Source organism: Pristiophorus japonicus, chromosome 16 (assembly GCF_044704955.1).
Source record: "Pristiophorus japonicus isolate sPriJap1 chromosome 16, sPriJap1.hap1, whole genome shotgun sequence".
Lineage (NCBI taxonomy): Eukaryota > Metazoa > Chordata > Chondrichthyes > Pristiophoridae > Pristiophorus > Pristiophorus japonicus.
This window is the reverse complement of record NC_091992.1, coordinates 109,486,727-109,508,111: the sequence shown is the minus strand read 5'-3', so window position 1 is coordinate 109,508,111 and position 21,385 is coordinate 109,486,727. Positions and strand designations below refer to the sequence as shown.

The 21,385-nt window shown below is 44.7% G+C and overlaps 1 protein-coding gene across 2 annotated transcripts in view; it reads left to right on the top strand.

The window, feature by feature from the left end:
- The window catches only part of dnai2b (dynein, axonemal, intermediate chain 2b), an 89,690-nt gene that overhangs the window by 64,663 nt on the left and 3,642 nt on the right, over positions 1-21,385 (top strand). For both annotated transcript variants that reach the window (XM_070857682.1, XM_070857683.1), the window contains exons 12-13: positions 5,637-5,783; positions 14,209-14,433. In XM_070857682.1, coding sequence (XP_070713783.1) covers positions 5,637-5,783; positions 14,209-14,433 — 372 coding nt within the window. The remainder of the gene's footprint in view (positions 1-5,636; positions 5,784-14,208; positions 14,434-21,385) is intronic.

Sequence of the window (21,385 nt, the reverse complement as noted above, 5' to 3'; positions counted from 1 at the left end):
GGTCCTAAATGGTTTACCCCTTATTCTTAGACTGTGACCCCTGGTTCTGGAATTCCCCAGCAACGGGAACATTCTTCCTGCCTCTAACCTGTCCAATCCCGTCAGAATGTTATATGTTTCTATGAGATCCTCTCTCATTCTTCTAAACTCCAGTGAATAAAGGCCCAGTTGATCCAGTCTCTCCTCGTATGTCAGTCCTGCCATCCCGGGAATCAGTCTGGTGAACCTACGCTGTACTCCCTCAATAGCAAGAACATCCTTCCTCAGATTAGGAGACCAAAATGAACACAATATTCCAGGTGTGGCCTCACCAAGGCTCTGTACAACTGTAGTAAGACCTCCTTGTTCCTATACCCAAATCCTCTAGCTATTAAGGCCAACGTCAAATTTAAAATGAGGTAACTGTCAGGACTATGTGGTATTCAAGCAGTTGCAGACTGTTATTGCTGTACAGCTGTGATGACAGGCAGCAATAGAGTTTTCAGCACAGAAACAGACCATTAGCCCCAACTGGTCTATGCCAGTGTTTATGCTCACAAGAGCCTCCTCCCACCCTACTTCATCTAACCCTATTAGCATATCTTTCTATTCCTTTCTTCCTCATGTGTTTATCGAACTTCCCCTCAAATACATCCAAGCTATTTGCCTCAACTACTCGACGTTCCACATTCTAACCACTCTTTGGGTAAAGATGTTTCTCCTGAATTTCTTACTGGATTTATTATTGACCACCTTATATTTATGACCCTTAGTTTTGGATTCCCTCACAAGCAATATTGCCCCCATCCTTAAGCTCTTAGAGGCGGCAATGGAGCGGATAGGCCTCACCGACCGGGGGCAAACGGATGGACCGACCTGTCCTAAATTGCCCCCGGGCCGGGAGCGGCAAGAACAAGATTCTGCGCCGCCCGTGCTGTCGCCTGTCGGGCACGCGCCGACCCCACACTGACCAGCGGCGACCCCCTTTCCGACTCCTGCATTTAAATTCCCCAGTTGCCGTGGTGGGATTTGAACTCGGGGCTCTGGATCATTAGTCCAAGCCTTTGGATTACTAGTCCAGTAACATAATCACTATGTTACTGTAACCCCTCATGCTAATCTACTACTGTAGTGAGATCACAGGGATTATCTTATTTTGCAGTTTAATCTAATAACGCAGCAATTCCAGGCCCCATGTACAAGTCATCTTTTAATGAGTTCTCATAGGGATTCTTTTAATTAGCAGTGTATTATGTGATCTCACTTTACTTTTTTTTAGTAGCCCAATTTTGAAGATATTTTCTTTTTTTCCTCTGACACTCTGCATCTTGACCATTTACTGGTTGACAAGGTGGGCTAGCAGGGATTCTGAAAATGCCTCTTGATAATATACTGCTCGAAGATGCTTCAAAGTGGCCCAATATGGCACACTTTCTTACATTTTCCCCTCTGTCTCTGACTGAAAGTAGCATCTCACTGTTCTGCACCCTCCTGACACAGCTTGATCAAGAATGTTCATTATATGAGGAATTGTACACTGCAAACCCGTTCCTGTCACTGTGTATACAGTGAGATGGAGCACTTGTACATTGTGTCACTGAACCAACTTCAATCTTTGGATTTACACACTGATTTACCCCCTTTCCTACTCCTGCATTTAAATTCCCCAGCTGCCGTGGTGGGATTTGAACTTGGGGCTCCGGACTTCATTACCTGCTGTAATGAAGCTGTATTTCCAACTCAACATCAATAAAAACATATCTGGTCATTATCACTTTGCTGTTTGTGGGACTTTGCTATGCGCAAATTGGCTGCCACATTTCCTACATTACAACAGTGACTACATTTCAAACAATACTCATTGGCTATAAAGCAGGGGTGGGCAATTATTTGGGCTGGAGGGCCACTTAACAAGTTTTGGTGAGCTGTTGAGGGCCGTACACCAGTGTTTCCCCTAAGGTGTTCAGTCATGCACCAATCACGAGATCCCACACAGTCCGCTCACCAGCTCCTGCCGCTGGAAGAGATACTGCACAAAGGGACTGTGCACAAAAAAGAAGAGGGAACATTGCGCGCGCGCACAAAATGAATTGTGTTAACAACAGCTACCATTAAAATTTGTTGTGGCATGTAATGTATAAAGAACCCTTCATGTCATTTCCACACTTAATAAAAAAAGCAACACTTATTAACATACTAATGCACATGATACAGGTTTATGATCACTTTGAAAAATGCATGGTCTGTTTATTCCAAATAGTCTAAAATTCATTCTTGTAGTGGAAAATGAGACATCGATTCTGCTTCCACTGGCAATTATAAACAAGGTATAAGGCACTAGCAAGGATAAAATCCTTTTTAAAAATTGCACGTGAAAGTGCTCCATGATGCTTTTGAAATCTCACTAAGTAATAATTAGGTGACTCAGAAAATGATTTATACCACAACTTGCGCTCCAGGTCAGCCATCAAATTGAGCTTGTTTATTGGCAACATACTATCACTCCTGAAAAAAATCAAGACGCCCATAGAGTTTGCAGACTTTCGCTTGAGAATTGGCACAAGTAATGCACCAGTATAATAAACATTTCTGTTTATTACAGTGCTATTTATTACTGGGACTGACCAATGACATAAATCTCTACAACCCTCTTCAAGTCATGACAATAAACTTAAATTGTTCATGTTATGGGAAAAAAGGCTTATACCCAGATCCATTTAGTAATCATAGAATAGTCACAGCACGGAAGGAGGCCATTCGGCCCTTCAAGCCGATGCCGGCTCTCTGCAAGAGCACTTCAGCTAGTCCCACCCCCCCGCCCTTTCCCCGAAGCCCTGCAATTATTTTTCCTTCAGGTACTTATCCAATTCCCTTTTGAAATCCACGATTGAGTCTGCCTTTACCACCCTTTCAGGCAGTGCATTACAGATCCTAACCACTTGCTGCGTTAAAAAAAAGTTTTTCCTCATGTCGCCTTTGGTTCTTCTGTCAATCACCTTAAATCTGTGATTCGTGACCCTTCCGCCAATGGGAACAGTTTCTCTCTATCTACTCTGTCCAGACCTCTCATGATTTTGAACACCTCTATCAAATCTCCTCTCAACCTTCACCACTCTGAGGAGAACAACCCCAGCTTCTCCAGTCTATCCACATAACTGAAGTCCTTCATCCCTGGAATCATTCTCGAAATTCTTTTCTGCACCCTCTCTAAGGCCTTCACGTCCTTCCTAAAGTGCAGTGCCCAGAATTGGGCACAATACTCCACTTGAGGCCGAACCAGTGTTTTATAAAGGTTCATCATAACTTCCTTGCTTTTGTACTCAAAAAAATTATACCTCCACTATGCTAATTGTGGGATAATATTAAAATGAGTGAATAATTGTGCAAGAATTAATAACCCCACTAACAGTCATTGCTGAGAGCAAAGTATTAAATTGGTAAATTTGAAACCGGCCAACTCATACTGTTGAATTGATCATCACTCCCACTTCTACCCTCCCAATAATTTGTAAACATAAATTCAGATACTATCTTAAATACACAAAATGTAGTGTAAAATAGTAAAATCTTCCGTTACTAAATGAATGCAATGATTGATCAATCGATTATAAGTTGAAAGTCCACGTGGCTGTTTGGCAGAGCAACTCGAGTCTGCGGGGCCTCCGATGTGAGAGATGCCCTCTTTTTAATACGCTGAGTACGGGAGCCTGAGGTTTTGCAAGGCCTGAACTACAATCTCGTGTCATTACCTGGAGTCCTTGTGCTCCAGGATCCACTCCCATGTCCAAGACAGCGATGAGAACCACACCCCGCCCCCCCCCACTCCGCCGTCATACTCTAGGTACCGGGAGAGGAAAGACGCAGTCCCCAGGCTTTTTCTTCGGTAAAGGGGTCATTGAGATGAGCAGCCATGACTCGACTCTAAAATGGAGAGGGCATATTGGAGTATGCAGTGCATTCTGGGTATGGACGTCCTTCATTGGGGCCCAGAATCGTGGAACCGATCCTTTTAAGATCAGGCCAGGGAGAAACGCTTTTGCAAATTGATAAGTTGAATTAAGTATTAATGTGTATTCCCTGTTTCCAGTTCAGGTCTGTCTCTGACCCATGAGAAGTGAAAGTGGCAGACTAATGCGCAGCTCGGGATCTGGCTCGCATTCTATTTCTGTCCTGCCCAGCAGGCCAGATAGAATGCCTTGGTGGGCCGGACATGCCGTATTTTGCCCACCACTGCTGTAAAGCGCTTTAGGATGTCCTGAGGTCGTGAAATGCGCTATATAAACGCAAGACTTTCTTTTCAATATGGCAATATTATCCATACTTGAATTGAGCTTTTCTGTTGCAATTTCTACCCCATCATTTTTGGTTATTTTTAACAAGTAAACTTTGCCAACAAGACTCGGAGATTCCAGCTGAGGCACTTCGGACAGGTGACAGAAGGTTACTTTAATAACAGAAGCCAAATAAATGCTCCACGTCTCTCTCTCACCACAGTCGTCAGCTAAGGAATCTTGCTAATGGATCTGATGGGAAATTTGCTGCTCGCTTCAAGCATACAGCAGGATTTTTTTTAATTCTTGAGAATAGGACTTTTTAATTATTAAAAAATATATATATTTTTAGCTATTCTTGCATCTCAAGTCATCAGACCTCTGCAAACTATTCCCTGGAATTGCCTCATTGGAGTGTAAGAGTATCCTGAGGTGACTTTATCTATTATTTTGCTCCCTCTGGGGAAGCACCTGGCATCTGCTCGGTGCTTATCATAGTGGTATAATTCAGATCAGGAACTCGGCATATGGGAGATAATAGGCATGAATGAATCCTACCACTCAATTACCGTTACAGGATTAAAAGATGATCGATTGTAATTTTAAAAGAAAATTAATTGAAAAAAAAGTCAAAAATGAGTAAAGGACATTCAGCTGTTTGTGCTTGTCTTTCTAGTACTTCAAGTCACCCAGCGTAGCATCCAACTTCATTAAACTCGCCTTGGGTCTTTGACTCCACTGCCTTACCTGGCAGATTGCTGAGTAATAAACATATGGAATGAAGACTTTTTTCAAAGATGTGTTCTAAATTTAAATTGCTATTTTCTTGTCCTAATGGTGTAACTTGCAATAATATTCTGATTTATTTTACCTAATCATTTCTATACCTAAATGGAAATAATTCTTCATGAAACTCTCAAATGTATTTACATTTTAACAACTCCGTTGCTGCCCCCTCTGTTAGCTTTTTGTTTTATTTCAATTACTGTGAAATTGTTTTAGTTGAACAAACTTAATATGAGGATACAATCAGCTGTCATGATGGCAATCTTTCAAGTTGTGACTCTAGTGCTCTTGTTTCAATTTGTGTTTGGTATCGCATGTTGGTGGTGGAATTTTTCTTTTCTTAAAACTGCAATGATGGTAATGAAAAGTTCTGAATAAAGTATTTTTCTTTTCTTCACTGGTGTAGTACAGATTGGCATGTCATATTGATACTGAAGGAAAGTTGGGTTTAGATACGTTGCTCGGTAAAAAGGGAGAATCAATTTTCCCCATCTTATTGTAATGTATGTCATTGTTAAATTGCTAAATGCATTACTTTTTCCTAAACACATTCTCTTTCCTTCACACACCCACCCCCACCCCCCCCCCATCCCAAATTAGGTGTGTGACGAAGCTCTGTACAGTTTGCGTATCCAAGACAATGGACGATTTCTTGTCTGTGGTTCTCACCTGGGTAAAACAACTCTGCTCGAGTTTTCATCGGGTTTCTACACTTATCAGAAAAATGAAAAGTCACTTGCAAATGCAGTAAGTGTTCTGAGCTAGATGGTTTGTTCTCCATTTCTGCAGTCAGCTTGTTTCTGCTGAGCTGCAAGTTTATGTGTAAAATTGTTGGAATTCATTGCATTAAAAATGATTTTAAGTAAAACTACAACGCTGAAGAGTGTGCTTCAGACCGAAAGATAAATGAAAATGCAGTTAATGTTGTCAAATTACATAATTCTTAACAAAATTCACTGTATATTTGATAGTGAAACAAGGCCGATTAGATAAAAAGATACCAAGATGAAATGCTAAAATGGCTTACTTGCATGGTAGCTTTGTGGACACTTATTGAATTGTAGTTTTTCAAATCCATTTTGGCTTGTCTGAGTGTTCCAATCGAACTGAAATTAATCAATTCATGGTCCTACCTGTGATGACTGATTCCATATTACAATCTATATTTACTTCCAACACACCTTACCACAGTAAGAATATTGTGAGAGTGGAGTTATTATCAATCTTCCTCAAAACTTCACAATCTCGTAATGTCAGTAAACAAAAAGGTAAGTTCTTCATTTATTTTTCACATCCGATAGGGGGTACTCCATCATGCAGAGGGAAAGCATGGAATACTGTTCCTAAAGGTTCACATTTTTCAAGATCCACATGGTTTTCTTTTTCTCCAGTACTGTAGAAATTATATTGTTGGAAAATAATTATTAACCTCAAGACTTATGCAAAGAATGTGGAAGTTTATTGCTGAAAGGTGCATTGCCGTGGATTTTGCAGTAAAGGTAACAGTGAGGCTATCAGCACTCACCATTATTAAAGTGTAAATCAGACAGCAAGTCCCGGCGACCACGCAAACGCAGTTAAACACAGGAAGTAAATCAGGAAGTTGCTGTCCGAGTTTCCCTGCTTCTCTAGAGGCTTCGCTATACCAGGATCTTGCCAAGGGACGCAGCATTGAAACACGTGGAACGGTGTGAGTTTGCTATATTTATGTGATAGATACCCACTAAGCTCACCAGAAAAAGTTAGGACTTGTCCATTCCTGTGTAAGTAGATCCTTAACGGCATGATGCGTGATAATTACTAGCAAACACCCTCTCCAGCACGGAAAATTAACTTTTACAAGTGTGAAGTCTTGTTCCTCCAGATTTTAATTATTGCTAGAGATTTCGTTTTCATTTAAAAGATGTATTTTTTTTTAACTTTCTTTTTTATCTCCCTCAATCCCGTCTTTCTTTCCCTCTCTTTATTTCACTTTCTGTGCACGATTTGGCATTGAATAAACTATTGTAACTGACATTTCCTGATTCAAACTCTGTGTGCCTCATTAACTTTTCTTCAATCTGATTGGTTGAGCAGATACACAGTTGCTTGTCTTGTTCACACAGGTCTCAGATCCCTTGTAGAGTGTGCTGCGCTAAAATGGCTTTCTAATCACAGCAAGCTCCAGTGCAAAACCGCATAGAAAGTCTGTGTGTAAGTGTAATGAATGGCGCCATTCATTCATTGCTGACTGCAAAATCCGGCCTAATGTCTTTAAAACTAACATGTATGGGCAATATATATCTCTTGCTCATGCAGCTTTCTCTCTCTGTCTTCATGTGTTTATCTGTATTTTCCTCTGTGTGTGTGTGTGTGTGTGTGTGTGTGTGTATGCCTGTGTTCAAATTTATTCTCTCGGATGCTGTGTCACTAGGCACTCCCATAAGGACCTCACATCCCCTTACAATCAGGAGAACACCCTTACTGCCCAATGTCTACTTAAATGATAGTGTGACCTGGAGATTGTAACAACAGACCTCATTGTGTGTAGTGAATACTATGATTTCATGGCAAGTTAATTCTCCTATCTTTTTGGAAGGTGCACTGAAAAGCACTCTACTGAGACAAGGCCAATTGTGTAAAAACAAACTGGTTTATTTTACATGAAATATCTGAAGGAACAGAATTCCAATTTTGAATTAAATGCCTCTGTTTCCTATTGTTTCCCTTATCATAAAAATAACAAATATGCTATGCTGTCCCTGTTATGGCCTAAACACACTTTACAGGTTAATAGTCACTGAAGTAAATCGTACTAACCTTTTTTTCTTGCAGCCCATATATACTGATGCCTCAGTCTAAAGTCCCATAGCCTCTCTCACTGCCTAGAAGTTATCACTTTGAACGAACAACCTCTTCGGCATGAAACTGGCAGCAGCAGTAGGCCTTGACATCTAAGCCCTTCCCCCGAGCTGGGCATTTGGAGGAATGAAAACCCATTTTAACCCTTAAGTGCGAATTGCTCTGGGATGTTTTAATGACAATCTCATTTCCCCATGGGATAGCATGTCATCATTTCCATCTGCCCTATGTCCAAAAGTCACAGGCTTTTAATGCTAAGTAAAAAAGAAAGGATGCTGTAATTCTGATAATTTGGCCTTTGTAAACTGAGCCTGATTTTGTATCAACAACTGCTGTTTTATGAGGTGTCATTTTATTTTATCAATCTCATTTTAGTCTACCAATAATGCAGCTTAATCTACAAATTTACATAAGATTACACAGGATATACGGCACAGAAACAGGCCATTCGGCCCAACCAGTCCATGCAGGTGTTTCTGCTCCACTCGAGCCTTCTTCCGCCTTTCCTCATTTAAATCTATCAGCATAGCCCTCTATTCCCTTCTCCTTCAAATGCTTGTCTAGCCTCCCCTTAAATGCATCTATACCATTCGCTTCAACCAATCCTGTGGTAGCGAGTTCCACATTCTCACCACTCTTTGGATAAAAAAGTTTCTTCTGAATTCCTTTTTGGATTTCTTGGTGACTTTCTTATATTGATAGTCTCGAGTTATGCTCTTCTACACAAGTGGAAACATTCTCTCTGTATCCTCTCTATCAAAACCTTTCCATTTTAAAGACCTCTATTAGGTCACCCTTCAGTGTTTTTACAAGAGGAAAGAGACCCAGCCTGTTCATCCTTTCCTGATATGTATACCCTCACATTTTTGGTATTATCCATGTAAATCATCTCTACACACTCTCTAATGCCTCTATATCCTTTTTCTAATATGGCGACCAGAATTGTACACAGTATTCCAGGTGTGGTCCAACCAAGGTTCAATACAGGTTTAGCATAATTTCCCTACTTTTCAATTCTATACCTCTAGAACTAAACCCTACTGCTTGATTTGCTTTTTTTAATGGCCTTGCTAATCTGTGTCGTTACTTTCTGATTTGTGTATTTGTACTCCAAGATCCCTTTCTTTGTCTATCCCACCTAGACTCACACCCTCCAGTAATAAGTGACTTCCCTATTCTTCCTACCAAAATGAATATCTCACATTTATCTGTGTTGAACTTAATTTGCCAATTATATGCCAATTATGCAAGTTTATTAATGTCCTCCTTTAAGTTGTTGCAGTCCTCCTTAGTATTGACGATCCAATTTGGTGTCATCCGCAAATTTAGAAATTGTGTTTTTGATTCCAAAATCTAAATTATTAATATAAATTGTGAACAACAGTGGCCCCAGCACTGATCCATGTGGAACACCACGACCCACCTTCTACTGTGAATAGCTACCCTTTACCCCTGCTCTCTGCTTTCTGTCTTGAGGCCCGCTAGCTATCCATTCTGCTAATTGTCCTCTGATTCCGCATTCTCTGACATTGTTCAGCAGTCTATTATGGGGTACCTTATCGAAGACCTTTTGAAAATCTAGATAAATTACATCGACTGCATTACTATTGCCTGCTCTTGGTTACTCTTCAAAAAATTCAATGAGGTTGGTCAAGCAAGACTTCTTTTGAAATCCATGCTGACTATTCATCATTATATTTTTGGTTTCTAGCTTTTCTATTTTCTCCTTTATTCCATTATTTTTCCTCCCACCGATGTTAAGCTGACTGGTCTATAATTCCCTGGACATGTTCTATTTGTGGGAATGAAATTTGATTAAGCTGAAAAACGGGTGTGAGGAGCATGAAGCACGATCTGCTCTCGCCTATTCAAAGTGGTGCAGGTAGCATGCAAAAGTCATTATAATGATTGGAACGCTGATCTCAGTGCTAAACACACTGCTGGTTGGCTTAGCGCTCAACAGAGGCCCAATATCGGGTGCAGTCTACTGGCCAATGAATTTTGCCTAGGCCCTCTGCACTACTTAAAGGGGCATGCTTTTTTGCAGAAGCACCTCATTGTCACTCTGAAGCCATGGCTCAACAGGGATGAGAGAGGGGACAAGATGGTTCTCAGATGCAGCACTGGAAGCCTTGGTCCTGGAGGTGTACAGATGATGTCAGGTCCTCTACCTACAAGGGGGGGGGGGAGGGGGCAGGAGGCTTTCTAGGCAGCATGGCAGAAGGCAGTGGGAGGAGATACACAAGCCATCACTGCCATGTGCGTTGCCCCAGGCCCTGGATCTAGTGCCACAAAAGTTTAATGACCTCACACGGGTGGTCAAGATGAGTGAATGCATCTTCAAATGCCATATCCCACCAACTGCACCACTAGCCTCACACACTGCTCAATGCACCATACGCTCATCACTCACCTACCAACAATTTCTAGCAATCATGACTCATACCTCCCAATCATAGCTTCACCTCATCCTCACACACTTACCACTGCTGCAAGACTCACACCCACATCTCACACCTTGCACATAATGCCAGCTGTTCAGTCCTGGCAGACACATCACCCAAACACTTTGCACCACACTCACTGACACACTTCCCTTTCTCTTGTAGGCAAAGGTTGCTCACAATCAGAGAGAGCAGCAACAAACAGACAGGGGGCAAGCACGTCTGCACAACCTATCCCCCATGGAGGCGACTGTGCTGGAGATTACTGGAGGTGCCATTCGAGGCCACGGTGAGCGGTGAGATTGAAAGCATTGCTGCTGATGACATGCTCATACCTAATCCTTGTTCTCGCATCCCACTTCCCCCTCCTCCCCCATCTCTTATGCACATCTTGCTTTCCCCCTAACCGCTCACCACAACTTGTGCCTTTCTCCTTTCAGGCACCTGAGAACGACCACCATCCAGCTTGTCCCCAACGTTGTGAAGGAGCAGAGTGAAGGTCAAGAGGCACAGTCACTCAATCTGATACTTCCAGGCTCCAACTCAGAAAATGGCACTGCACATACTTTAGAAGATAGTATAGAGGCGGGATCCGCATGTGGTGAGTCACCGGGCACAAGTAGGCTGCTCCAGGCTCGGGAGAAAGGGTAGCCTGGGTGCTAGCTCTCTGAAGGGCGAGTTTGTGTGCAAGTTCTGCTGCACAGGACTCTGATAATGATTTCAATGGGGCAGCTGATAATGATTTCAATGGGGCAGCCTTCAGAAGAAGGATGGGCATGCACACAAAAAGGTTTGGTGCAGTGGCAAACCTGCCAGAGAGCCTCTTGTCAGTGTCACGGTGCATGGAAGAGTCTGACTTCTACATTGCACCAGGCTTTGTGCGGAGCTTGGAGCCCATCATGTCCAGGATGGAAATGATGGGCAACTACATTAGGACATTTGTGGACTCAACCATGATGGGCGATGTCGCAGCTTCCAAGCGGAAGTGACCCAAAGTCCTAGTGCTGCAGTGGAAGCTCAGACTGCTCTCATACAGTCTCAGCTTGCTGCCATGCAAGCTCAGATTGATGCCATCATGACTGGCTTTATGAGTATGGAAAGGGACTTGCAGTGTATCACAGCAGTCCAGCAATCTGTGCTCCAACAGATACCGAGGAATGCTGAGGCGCCGCCCCGGGGGAGTGGCAGTGGCTCAGTTCTCTCCCAGGATGACAACATTCCTACTCCCACTCTGCCAGTGCCCTTGCTGCAGCCTGTCAGCCAGCCCAGATTTAAATCGCTCATGCCGAGGTTGTGCAGTCTATAGCCGGGCCTTCTAGACCCAGAGCTGCTCGAGGTCATCCTGCAAGGCAATCTGCAGTCTCCCCACAGAAAATCAGCAGCCTTCCACCAGTCGTGCTGCAGCTGTTAGGATAGCACTGCACTAGAGTAGGCAAAGAAACACAAAACATAGACACTAAGGGAATGCACAAGAGTGATTATTTGACATTGTTGTGTAGATTTGCATTGATTAATTTATAAATTATGTTAAGAATGTCTTGTTTTGCGGTGGCTCTCATTTCAACTTTGTAACCAAGAGTTCGCTGTAATTTTCCATGACAGAGTGGATGGTAAGGTGGGGAAGTGGTGAACAATGGAGATCTGGGGTTTCATTGATGGGAACTGGATTCTGGTGAGGCATTCACAGACAGCGCATCCGGAACTGGGATCTGCTGCCTTCCTCCTCCTTTTCTGAGGTGGTCGTGGAACTCATGGTGATAAGGGCTGCACCCTCATGATGGCCAACTTGTGGAGGATGCAGCAGGCCACCACGAAATGGGACGCCCGTTCCGGCATTTAGTGGAGGGCTCCTCCCAAGCAGTCAAGGCACCAGAACCGTTGCTTCAGAACCCCGATGGTCTGCTCAATGAGGTTCCTCGTGCCAGTATGGCTCTCATTATATGAGTGCTGGCCACGAGTGGTGGGGTTGCAGAGTGGAGTCATCGGCCAGGTGTAAAGCAGTTAGCCTTTGTCTCCGAACAGCCACCCTCGGGTTTGATGTGGTGGCTGGCAAATTGCTGACACAACGGACTGGCGTAGGATGATGGCATCACGACTGCTGCCAGGATACCGGATTTTAGCATCATGATGTGCTGGGTGTGGTTGCACACCAACTGCACCTCAAGTGGTAGCCTTTGCATTTGTGATCATGGTACATCTCAGGATTGATATGCGGTACCAGAAAATCCACGTATGTGCTGTGGATGGCACCCTGCAACATGGGGAAACCTGATATCCTGGCAAAGCCACATACACACTCATCATGCTTCCCTCCGTTCAGAGAGAAGATAATTAAGTTCCTTCTCCTGGAGTACAGCGCCTCTGTGACCTCCAGGATGCAACAATGGACGGCAAACTGGGAGATGTTAGCTATATCTCCTGTTCCAGACTGGAAGGATCCAGTGGTAAAAGAATTCACAGCCATGGTGACCCTGAGGGCCACTGGCAGCGTCTGCACCCTGCTCTGAGGCTGCAGGTCTGGTTGCAGGAGGTGGCAGAGTTCTGTGGCCACCTCCTTGTTGAAGTGGAGCCTCCGAATACACTGCTCATAAGAACATCAAAATTAGGAACAGTAGGAGGCCATATGGCCCCTCGAGCCTGCTCTGCCATTCAATAAGCTCATGGCTGATCCGATCATGGACTCGTGTCCACTTCCCTGCCCGTTCACCATAACCCCTTATTCCCTTATCGGTTAAGAAACACTCTATTTCTGTCTTAAATTTATTCAATGACCCAGCTTCCACAGCTCTCTGAGGTAGCAAATTCCACAGATTTGCAACCCTCTGAGAGAAGAAATTTCTCCTCATTTCAGTTTTAAATGGGCGGCCCCTTATTCTAAGATTATGCCCTCTAGTTCTAGTCTCCCTTATCAGTGGAAACATCGTCTCTGCATCCACCTTGTCAAGCCCCTTCATAATCTTATACGTTTCGATAAGATCACCTCTCATTCTTCTGAATTCCAATGAGTAGAGGCCCAATCTTCTCAACCTTTCCTCATAAGTCAACCCCCTCATCTCCGGAATTAACCTAGTGAACCTTCTTTGAACTGCCTCCAAAGCAAGTATTACCACTTAAGTGCAGGTAGGAGAAGTGCTCTTGGAAGATCCTAAGTGGGTAAGGCCTCCTGCTGAGAGCCGCCTTGCCCCTCCTCCTCCTCCCTCTGAGAATAGTTTATCCTCTTTTTTGCTGCCCATCTCTCTGTCATACTCCAGCATGAGGGGGACTGCAAATAGAGCTCCCATGACAGGGTGCAAGAGGTCTGAGTAGAACCCTTGAAATCAGAAACAAGGCGTGCTCCACTCTAAATAACTGTAGAAAACTCCAAACGGTTGCAATTTTACATAGAGCCTGTATAAATCAAAAAGCAACTCACCTGCAAGTTGTTGTTTAAATAGCGCTGCAGAGGAGTCCTTCCCACTGCTGAGCACATGTTCAACTGTTCGTGATTTGGAGAGTACGATGAATGGAGCTGCAAGGTCAAAAATGGCAGGTCATGTGTCAAATCTGCGTTGCACACTGGTTGACATCACGATCTGCCTCATTACCATTTTTCTAGCGAGCGCAGGCAACAGCTGCGCTGCTGACCTGCCCAAAATAGCAGCCGCCACAGGGCCCGCAGGAAATGCGCAGAAGCAAAGCGGCCGCCATCTTTTCTCCAAAACCAGCCTCATCAGCCAGCACGAAGGCGTTAAATTTCACAGCCAAAATCTTTTCATCGAAATCACCCAAAATTTACAAACAAATCTTTTGGTTTATAATAGTTTACGTGAAAGTCGTGTAATTTAGTCCATGGCAAAGTTGGACAGAAATTTCTACATGCAAATATGACATTATTTTGTTATGTTTAGATGTTTGAGAGGGAGACAAAACGGGAGAAGATTCTGGAAGCGCGCCAACGTGAGATGCGGGTAAAAGAGCGAGCTAAATCTGAACAAGGAAAAGTGGTGGATCAAAAAGTTGAAGATGAGGAGGACACTGTTGAATACAAAATTGCACAAGCTGAGAGAGCATTCTTTGAAACTATTGAACAAGAAAAAGACAGATTTAAGTTGGAGGAGCCTGTAGATTACAGGGTAAGTGGAAGGATAATGAGGGATTTTTTTTTTACTTTTGGAACTTATAGTGTTAATCTGTTCATAATTTTAACAACAAAAACTTTTTATTTTCTGCTTGAACAGTGCCTCCAGTACGATTTTGTTTTCCTGAGTATTAAAAGCTGGCTAATCAGGGTCACCTCTAATAGCGCTCCTTTTGCACCTTTTGGGCCCAAGTTTCCACATGATTTGCGCCTGATTTTTAGGAGCAACTGGTGGAGAACAGACTATCTTAGAAATCGCAATTCTCCACATTTTTTTTTCTGCAGTTCTAGTCAGGTAGAACAGTTCTACTTTGGAACAGAATTTTTTCTTCAAAAGGGGGCGTGTCCGGCCATTGACGCCTGATTTGAAAGTTTCCACAGTGAAAACGTACTCCAAACTAAAGTAGAATGGAGCAAGTGAAGATTTTTGTAGAACTGAAAAAACCTGTTCTACACATTAAAAAATCAGGCGCAGGTTACAAATTAGGCGTCCAGAACGAGGTGGGGGGGGTGGGAAGGGAAGTCATTAAATTCGACAATAAATTCTTATTTATACTTATACAAATATTATACAAATAAATCCAACCTGAATAAACATTTATAAGCAAAGAAAAGATTAAATAAACCATCTTCCTACCTCTGTGAAAGTGCTTCAGGCAGGCCTTTCGGGACCGAAGGCTGAACGGACCGGCCCGAGATTTTGGGCAGGGCCCGTCCCCAGCACCAGATTTACAGGTAGGTGGCGTTGGGTTGGGTCGGGTCGGGGGGGGTGGGGGAGAGAGAGAGAGGGGGAGAAGAGAGAGGGGGGGAGGTCGGATCCAGTCCAGGAGCAGGAGTCGGGTCGGGTCCAGTGGGGGGGGGTCGGGTCGGGGGGCGGGAGCGCGGGTCGGGTTGGGTCCAGTCGGGGGGGCGGGGAGCGGGAACAGGAGCGCGGGTCGGGTCGAGTCGAGTCGGGGAGCGGGCACAGGAGCGCGGGTCGGGTCGGGTCCAGTCGGGGGGGCGGGGAGCGGGAACAGGAGCGCGGGTCAGGTCGGGTCCAGTCGGGGGGGGGGGGGAGCGGGAACAGAGGCGGGGAGCGGGAACAGGAGCGCGGGTCGGGTCAGTCGGGTGGGGGGGGGGGCGCGGGTGTCGGGTCTGGTCCGGAGGCAGGGGGGTGGCGGGGAGCGAGTGTCGGGTCTGGTCGGGGGGGGGGGGGGGGGGAAGCAGGAGCTGGCCGTGGGAGGAGCCTTATTCACGCAGCCCCAGTGAGGCCATTCAGCCAGGGCTAGGGGCTGCGTGCTTCGAGCCCCTCCCACACAGTTCGGCGCCTGGAGCTACTGCACTTGCATGCCCACTGTAGCGCGCATGTGCAGAGGTCCTGGCACTGTTTTCAGCGCAGGTACCTGGCTCCGCCCCCCCACAGCTCGTGCTGGCTGCGCCGAGGGCCAGAGGACCTGCAAGTAGGTGGAGAATACCGAAGATTTTTTTAGGCGCACTTTGTGGCGCGAAAAACGGGCGTCCAGGTCGGGACTGTGCCGTTCTAGGCACGTGTGGAAACTTGGGCCCTTTAAGTGGTGAAATAGCAATTAAATGCCAAGTAACTGTGGAGAGATGGAATTATAGGAAATTAAGCCGAGTGGTGAATTTGTTATATCGGTATTTGTTTAAACAGATTTTGGTGCAGCTGCATTTGAACATTCATCAACTAATGGAAGAACATGGCAAGTTCTTCTCAGCCCACGCTTACCTCTATCGGCTGTTCCTGTATCGTGCATTACTGTCATCCACTTTAAACACCCTATTAAATCCTAAACAAATTATTGGCCCTAAGTTTCCACATGATTTGCTCCTGATTTTTAGGAGCAACTGGTGGAGAACGGAATATCTTAGAAATCGGAATTCTCCACATTTAAGTTTTCTGCAGTTCTAGTCAGGTAGAACAGTTTCACTTTTGAACAGAATTTTTTTTTCAAAACGGGGCGTGTCCGGCCACTGACGCCTGATTTGAAAGTTTCCACAGTGAAAACGTACTCCAAACTAACTTAGAATGGAGCAAGTGAAGATTTTTGTAGGCTTGAAAAAACCTTGTCTGCACATTAAAAAATCAGGCGCAGGTTACAAATTAGGCGTCGGGAACGAGGTGGCGGGGGGGGGGGAAGGGAAGTCATTAAATTCTACAATAAATCCTTAGTTATACTTATACAAATATTATACAAATAAATCCAACCTGAATAAAAATTTATAAGCAAAGAAAAGATTAAATAAACCATGTTCCTACCTGTGTGAAAGTGCTTCAGGCAGGCCTTTTAGGCAGCGGTTTGCCATTGGGACCGACCAACGGCAGGGGGGGGGGGAGGGAGGGAGAAGGCTGCAGGAAGCCTCAGTGCTTGAGGCAGCGGTTTGCCGTCAGGCTCGACCGACGGCAGGGGGTGAAAGCTGGAAGAAGTCTCAGTGCTGATCATGGAAGGGCAATGTGGTTTTATTAAAAAATGTTAAAAATTGAACAGCTACAAAGAATTTGAATAGTCTCAAACAAGTGCATGTGTCCCATTTATCACAGTCTATCTTTAATTACAGAATGCACTCCCTCACCCTCACACACAGAAATATCAAGAAAATTAAAATGCAAGCCTTTGCAAGGATTCAATAAACAAATTTTCACTTTTTCTGCAGCACCTTTTAAAATGGCCAAGTGCCAATGTTTCCTTCAGACTGCGCGTGCGCGAACGCTCCAACGCGCACGCGCAGGGTTGCCGGCATGAAAAAAACTCATTTAAATTGTACCCGCCCCCTCCTACTTACAAAATTGGCGCGAGTGGTAGGCTCCGCCCCCTGTGCGCCGCACCAAGCAGCCATCGAACTGCAAAGCGCTCGAGAATAGCGCGTTTTTTTTCAGGCGCCGTTTTCGGGGCGAAAAACGGGCGCCCAGCTCGGAGGGGCGCCTGATTTGCCGCGTGTGGAAACTTGGGGCCATTATATGGTGTCCTTGTTGTTGATGATGAAACACTTTAAATTTCTGTCTAACTACAGTTAGTGGTGTTAACCTTCTGCATTTGGCTAATGTGTGTAGCTATAGTTAGACAGGAATCAAACTTGAGAAGCAGGGTTTCTATTTAAATATCACAGCGCAAGAGGAACCAAGCACTTTCCTACCAGTTATAGAAACATAGAAATTTACAGCGCAGAAGGAGGCCATTTCAGTCCATCGTGTCCGTGCCGGCCGACAAAGAGCCACACGACCCTTGGTCTGCAGCCCTGAAGGTTACATATAAACCAATGAACAATGGCGGAAAGATAAAAAGCACCCAGCCCAACCAGTCTGCCCCACACAACTGCGACACCCCTTACACTGAAACATTCTACACTCCACCTCAACCGGAGTTGTTGTTGCTCTGCTTCACTTCTCCAATGCTGTAAGTAAAGTGGATAGTAAATAAAAAGTTAGGATTCATGGGCTCATCTCTGGTAGTTGGAATGTTGGGATTGAAGACCCAGTAAGTCTATTACAAGTTTTACAAAATGATGTGCCTAGAGAACTGATTGGCAGACAGGAAGCAGAGAGTCGGGATAAACGAGTCTTTTTCAGAATGGCAGGCAGTGACTCGTGGGGTGCTGTAGGGCTCAGTGCTGGGACCACAGCTATTTACAATATACATTAATGATTTAGTTGAAGGAATTGAGTGCAATATCTCCAAGTTTGCAGATGACACTAAGCTGGGTGGCAATGTGAGCTGTGAGGAAGACGCTAAGAGACTGCAGGGTGACTTGGACAGGTTAGGTGAGTGGGCAAACGCATGGCAGATGCAGTACAATGTGGATAAATGTGAGGTTATCCACTTTGGTGGCAAAAACACAAAGGCAGAATATTATTTGAATGGCGGTAGATTAGGAAAAGGGGAGGTGCAATGAGACCTGGGTGTCATGGTACATCAGTCATTGAAAGTTGGCATGCAGGTACAGCAGGCGATAAAGAACGCAAATGGTATGTTGGCCTTCATAGCTAGGGGATTTGAGTATAGGAGTAGGGAGGTCTTACTGCAGTTGTACAGGGCCTTGGTGAGGCTTCACCTGGAATATTGTGTTCAGTTGTGGTCTCCTAATCTGAGGAAGGACGTTCTTGCTATTGAGGGAGTGCAGCGAAGGTTCACCAGACTGATTCCAGGGATGGCAGGACTGACATATGAGAAGGAACTGGATCGACTGGGCCTGTATTCACCGGAGTTTAGGGGATCTCATAGAAACATATAAAATTCTGACGGGACTGGACAGGTTAGATGCAGGAAGAATGTTCCCGATGTTGGGAAAGTCCAGAACCAGGGGACATAGTCTAAGGATAAGGGGTAAGCCATTTAGGACTGAGATGAGGAGAAACTTCTTCACTCAGAGTTGTTAACCTGTGGAATTCCCTACTGCAGAGAGTTGTTGATGCCAGTTCATTGGATATATTCAAGAGAGAGTTAGATATGGCCATTATGGCTAAAGGCTTCAAGGGGTATGGAGAGAAAGCAGGAAAGGGGTACTGAGGTGAACGATCAGCCATGATCTTATTGAATGGTGGTGCAGGCTCGAAGGGCAGAATGGCCTACTCCTGCACCTATTTTCTATGTTTCTATGTTTAGGTTTTAGTCCAACCTCACTGCTCCAACCTTATTTGTACATTTTAAATTTGGTTTCCAGCAGTGTATTTTAAACGCAGCCTCATATTCAGTTTGAGTTTTGCCAAACGTTAAAGGTTAAAACTAAATCAGTGAGTCTTAGATGGGTTTCTTCTGTCTGTACCAGAACCTCTACTGGAGGCCAATATAGCACACAGTTAACGTTGTACTGTAGAGCTATGTCCCATATTTGAGGTTCTGTCTGAGCTAACAGATGGAGTAGGAGTCAAAAATGTCATGGCCAAGCCCAACATATGGAAATGCACCTTATGGATCAATATTTTTGGTAGCCATTAGAAAGTTGCTAGCCTGGACTATCCCATCCTCCCAGCTGGAGGCAGAAGTATGGAGGAGGGATGTAGCAGTGGGTGACCCAAGAGGGAGAGATTGTGTTAGTTATTTTATAGTATTGAAATGATATCAACAATTTTAAATATGTTTGTTAAATATGTGGCCATACCAGTTTGCATGATGACAACATGATTTACCAGTTACCTAATTTATCGTCTGAGGATGTTAGACCACAGCTGGAGTACTGCGCATTGTTCTGACCATCACATTACAATAAAGATGTGATTGCACTAGAGAGAGTTCAGAGGAGATTTACGAGAATGTTGCCAGGACTGGAGAGTTTTAGCTATGAGGAAAGATTAGATTGGCTGGGGTTGATTTCTTTGGAACAGAGGAGGCCGAAAGGAGACTTGATTGAGGTGTATAAAATTATGGGGGCCGAGATAGAGTTGATAGGAAGGACATATTTCCTTTAGCAGAGAGGACAATAACCAGGGGGCATAGATTTAAAGTAATTGGTAGAAGGTTGAGAGGGGAGTTGAGGAGAACTATTTTCAGCTAGAGGGTGGTGGGGGTTTGGAACTCACTGCCTGAAAGGGTGGTAGAGGCAGAAACGCTCATCACATTTAAAAAGTACTTGGATATGCATTTGAAGTGCTGTAACCTTCAAGGCTGTGGACCAAGAACTGGAAAGTGCGATAACATAGAAAATAGGTGCAGGAGTAGGCCATTCGGCCCTTCGAGCCTGCACCACCATTCAATGAGTTGATGGCTTAACATGCAACTTCAGTACCCCATTCCTGCTTTCTCGCCATACCCCTTGACCCCCTAGTAGTAAGGACTACATCTAACTCCTTTTTGAATATATTTAGTGAATTGGCCTCAACTACTTTCTGTGGTAGAGAATTCCACAGGTTCACCACTCTCTGGATGAAGAAGTTTCTCCTCATCTCGGTCCTAAATGGCTTACCCCTTATCCTTAGACTGTGACCCCTGGTTCTGGACTTCCCCAACATTGGGAACATTCTTCCTGCATCTAACCTGTCTAAACCCGTCAGAATTTTAAACGTTTCTATGAGATCCCCTCTCATTCTTCTGAACTCCAGTGAATACAAGCCCAGTTGATCCAGTCTTTCTTGATATGTCAGTCCCGCCATCCCGGGAATCAGTCTGGTGAACCTTCGCTGCACTCCCTCGGCTGGATAGCTCTTTTTTTGGCTGGCACAGACTCCATCTGTGCCGTAAGTTTCTGATTCTATGTAAATAAATATGCTTTTAATAAATTGTCGGCGTAACATACCATGGTTATCATTTTCATGGAGGGCTATTAGCCCAGTGGCAAAATATGGAAGAGGATCATTCAGCAACTACAGCAACAACAACTTGTATTTATATAGCGCCTTTAATGTAGTGAAACATCCCAAGGCACTTCACAGGAGTATTATGCGATAGAAATTTGACACCGAGCCGCATAAGTAGAAATTAGCGCAGGGTTTGGTCAAAGAGGTACATTTTAAGGAGCGTCTTGAAGGGGAAAGAGAGGTAGAGAGGCGGAGAGGTTCAGGCAGGGAGTTCCAGAGCTTGAGGCCGAGGCAACAGAAGGCACTGCCACCAATGATTGAGCTATTACAATCAGCCATACAGGAGGGCAGGTATTACTACAGCCCTGTAGACCATGAGCTTGGTGGCAGTTTTGAGGGTCTGGTCTTCAAACACTCTTTTTTCCTCAGGCGGCCGAAGGCTGCACTGGCGCAGTGGAGGCGGTGTTGAATCTCGTCGTCAATGCCTGCTCTTGTTGATAAGAGGCTCCTGAGGTATGGGAAATGGACCACATTGTCCAAGGCTGTGCCGTGGATCTTGATGACGGCAGGGCGAGGACAGGCTGGTGGAGTATCTTTGTCTTACGGATGTTTAGCGTAAGGCCCATGCTTTCGTACGCCTCAGTAAATACGACGACTATGTCCTGGACATGACATGGACTATGTACAGCAGACCTCACAAGTCGCCGGAGAGATACCACCA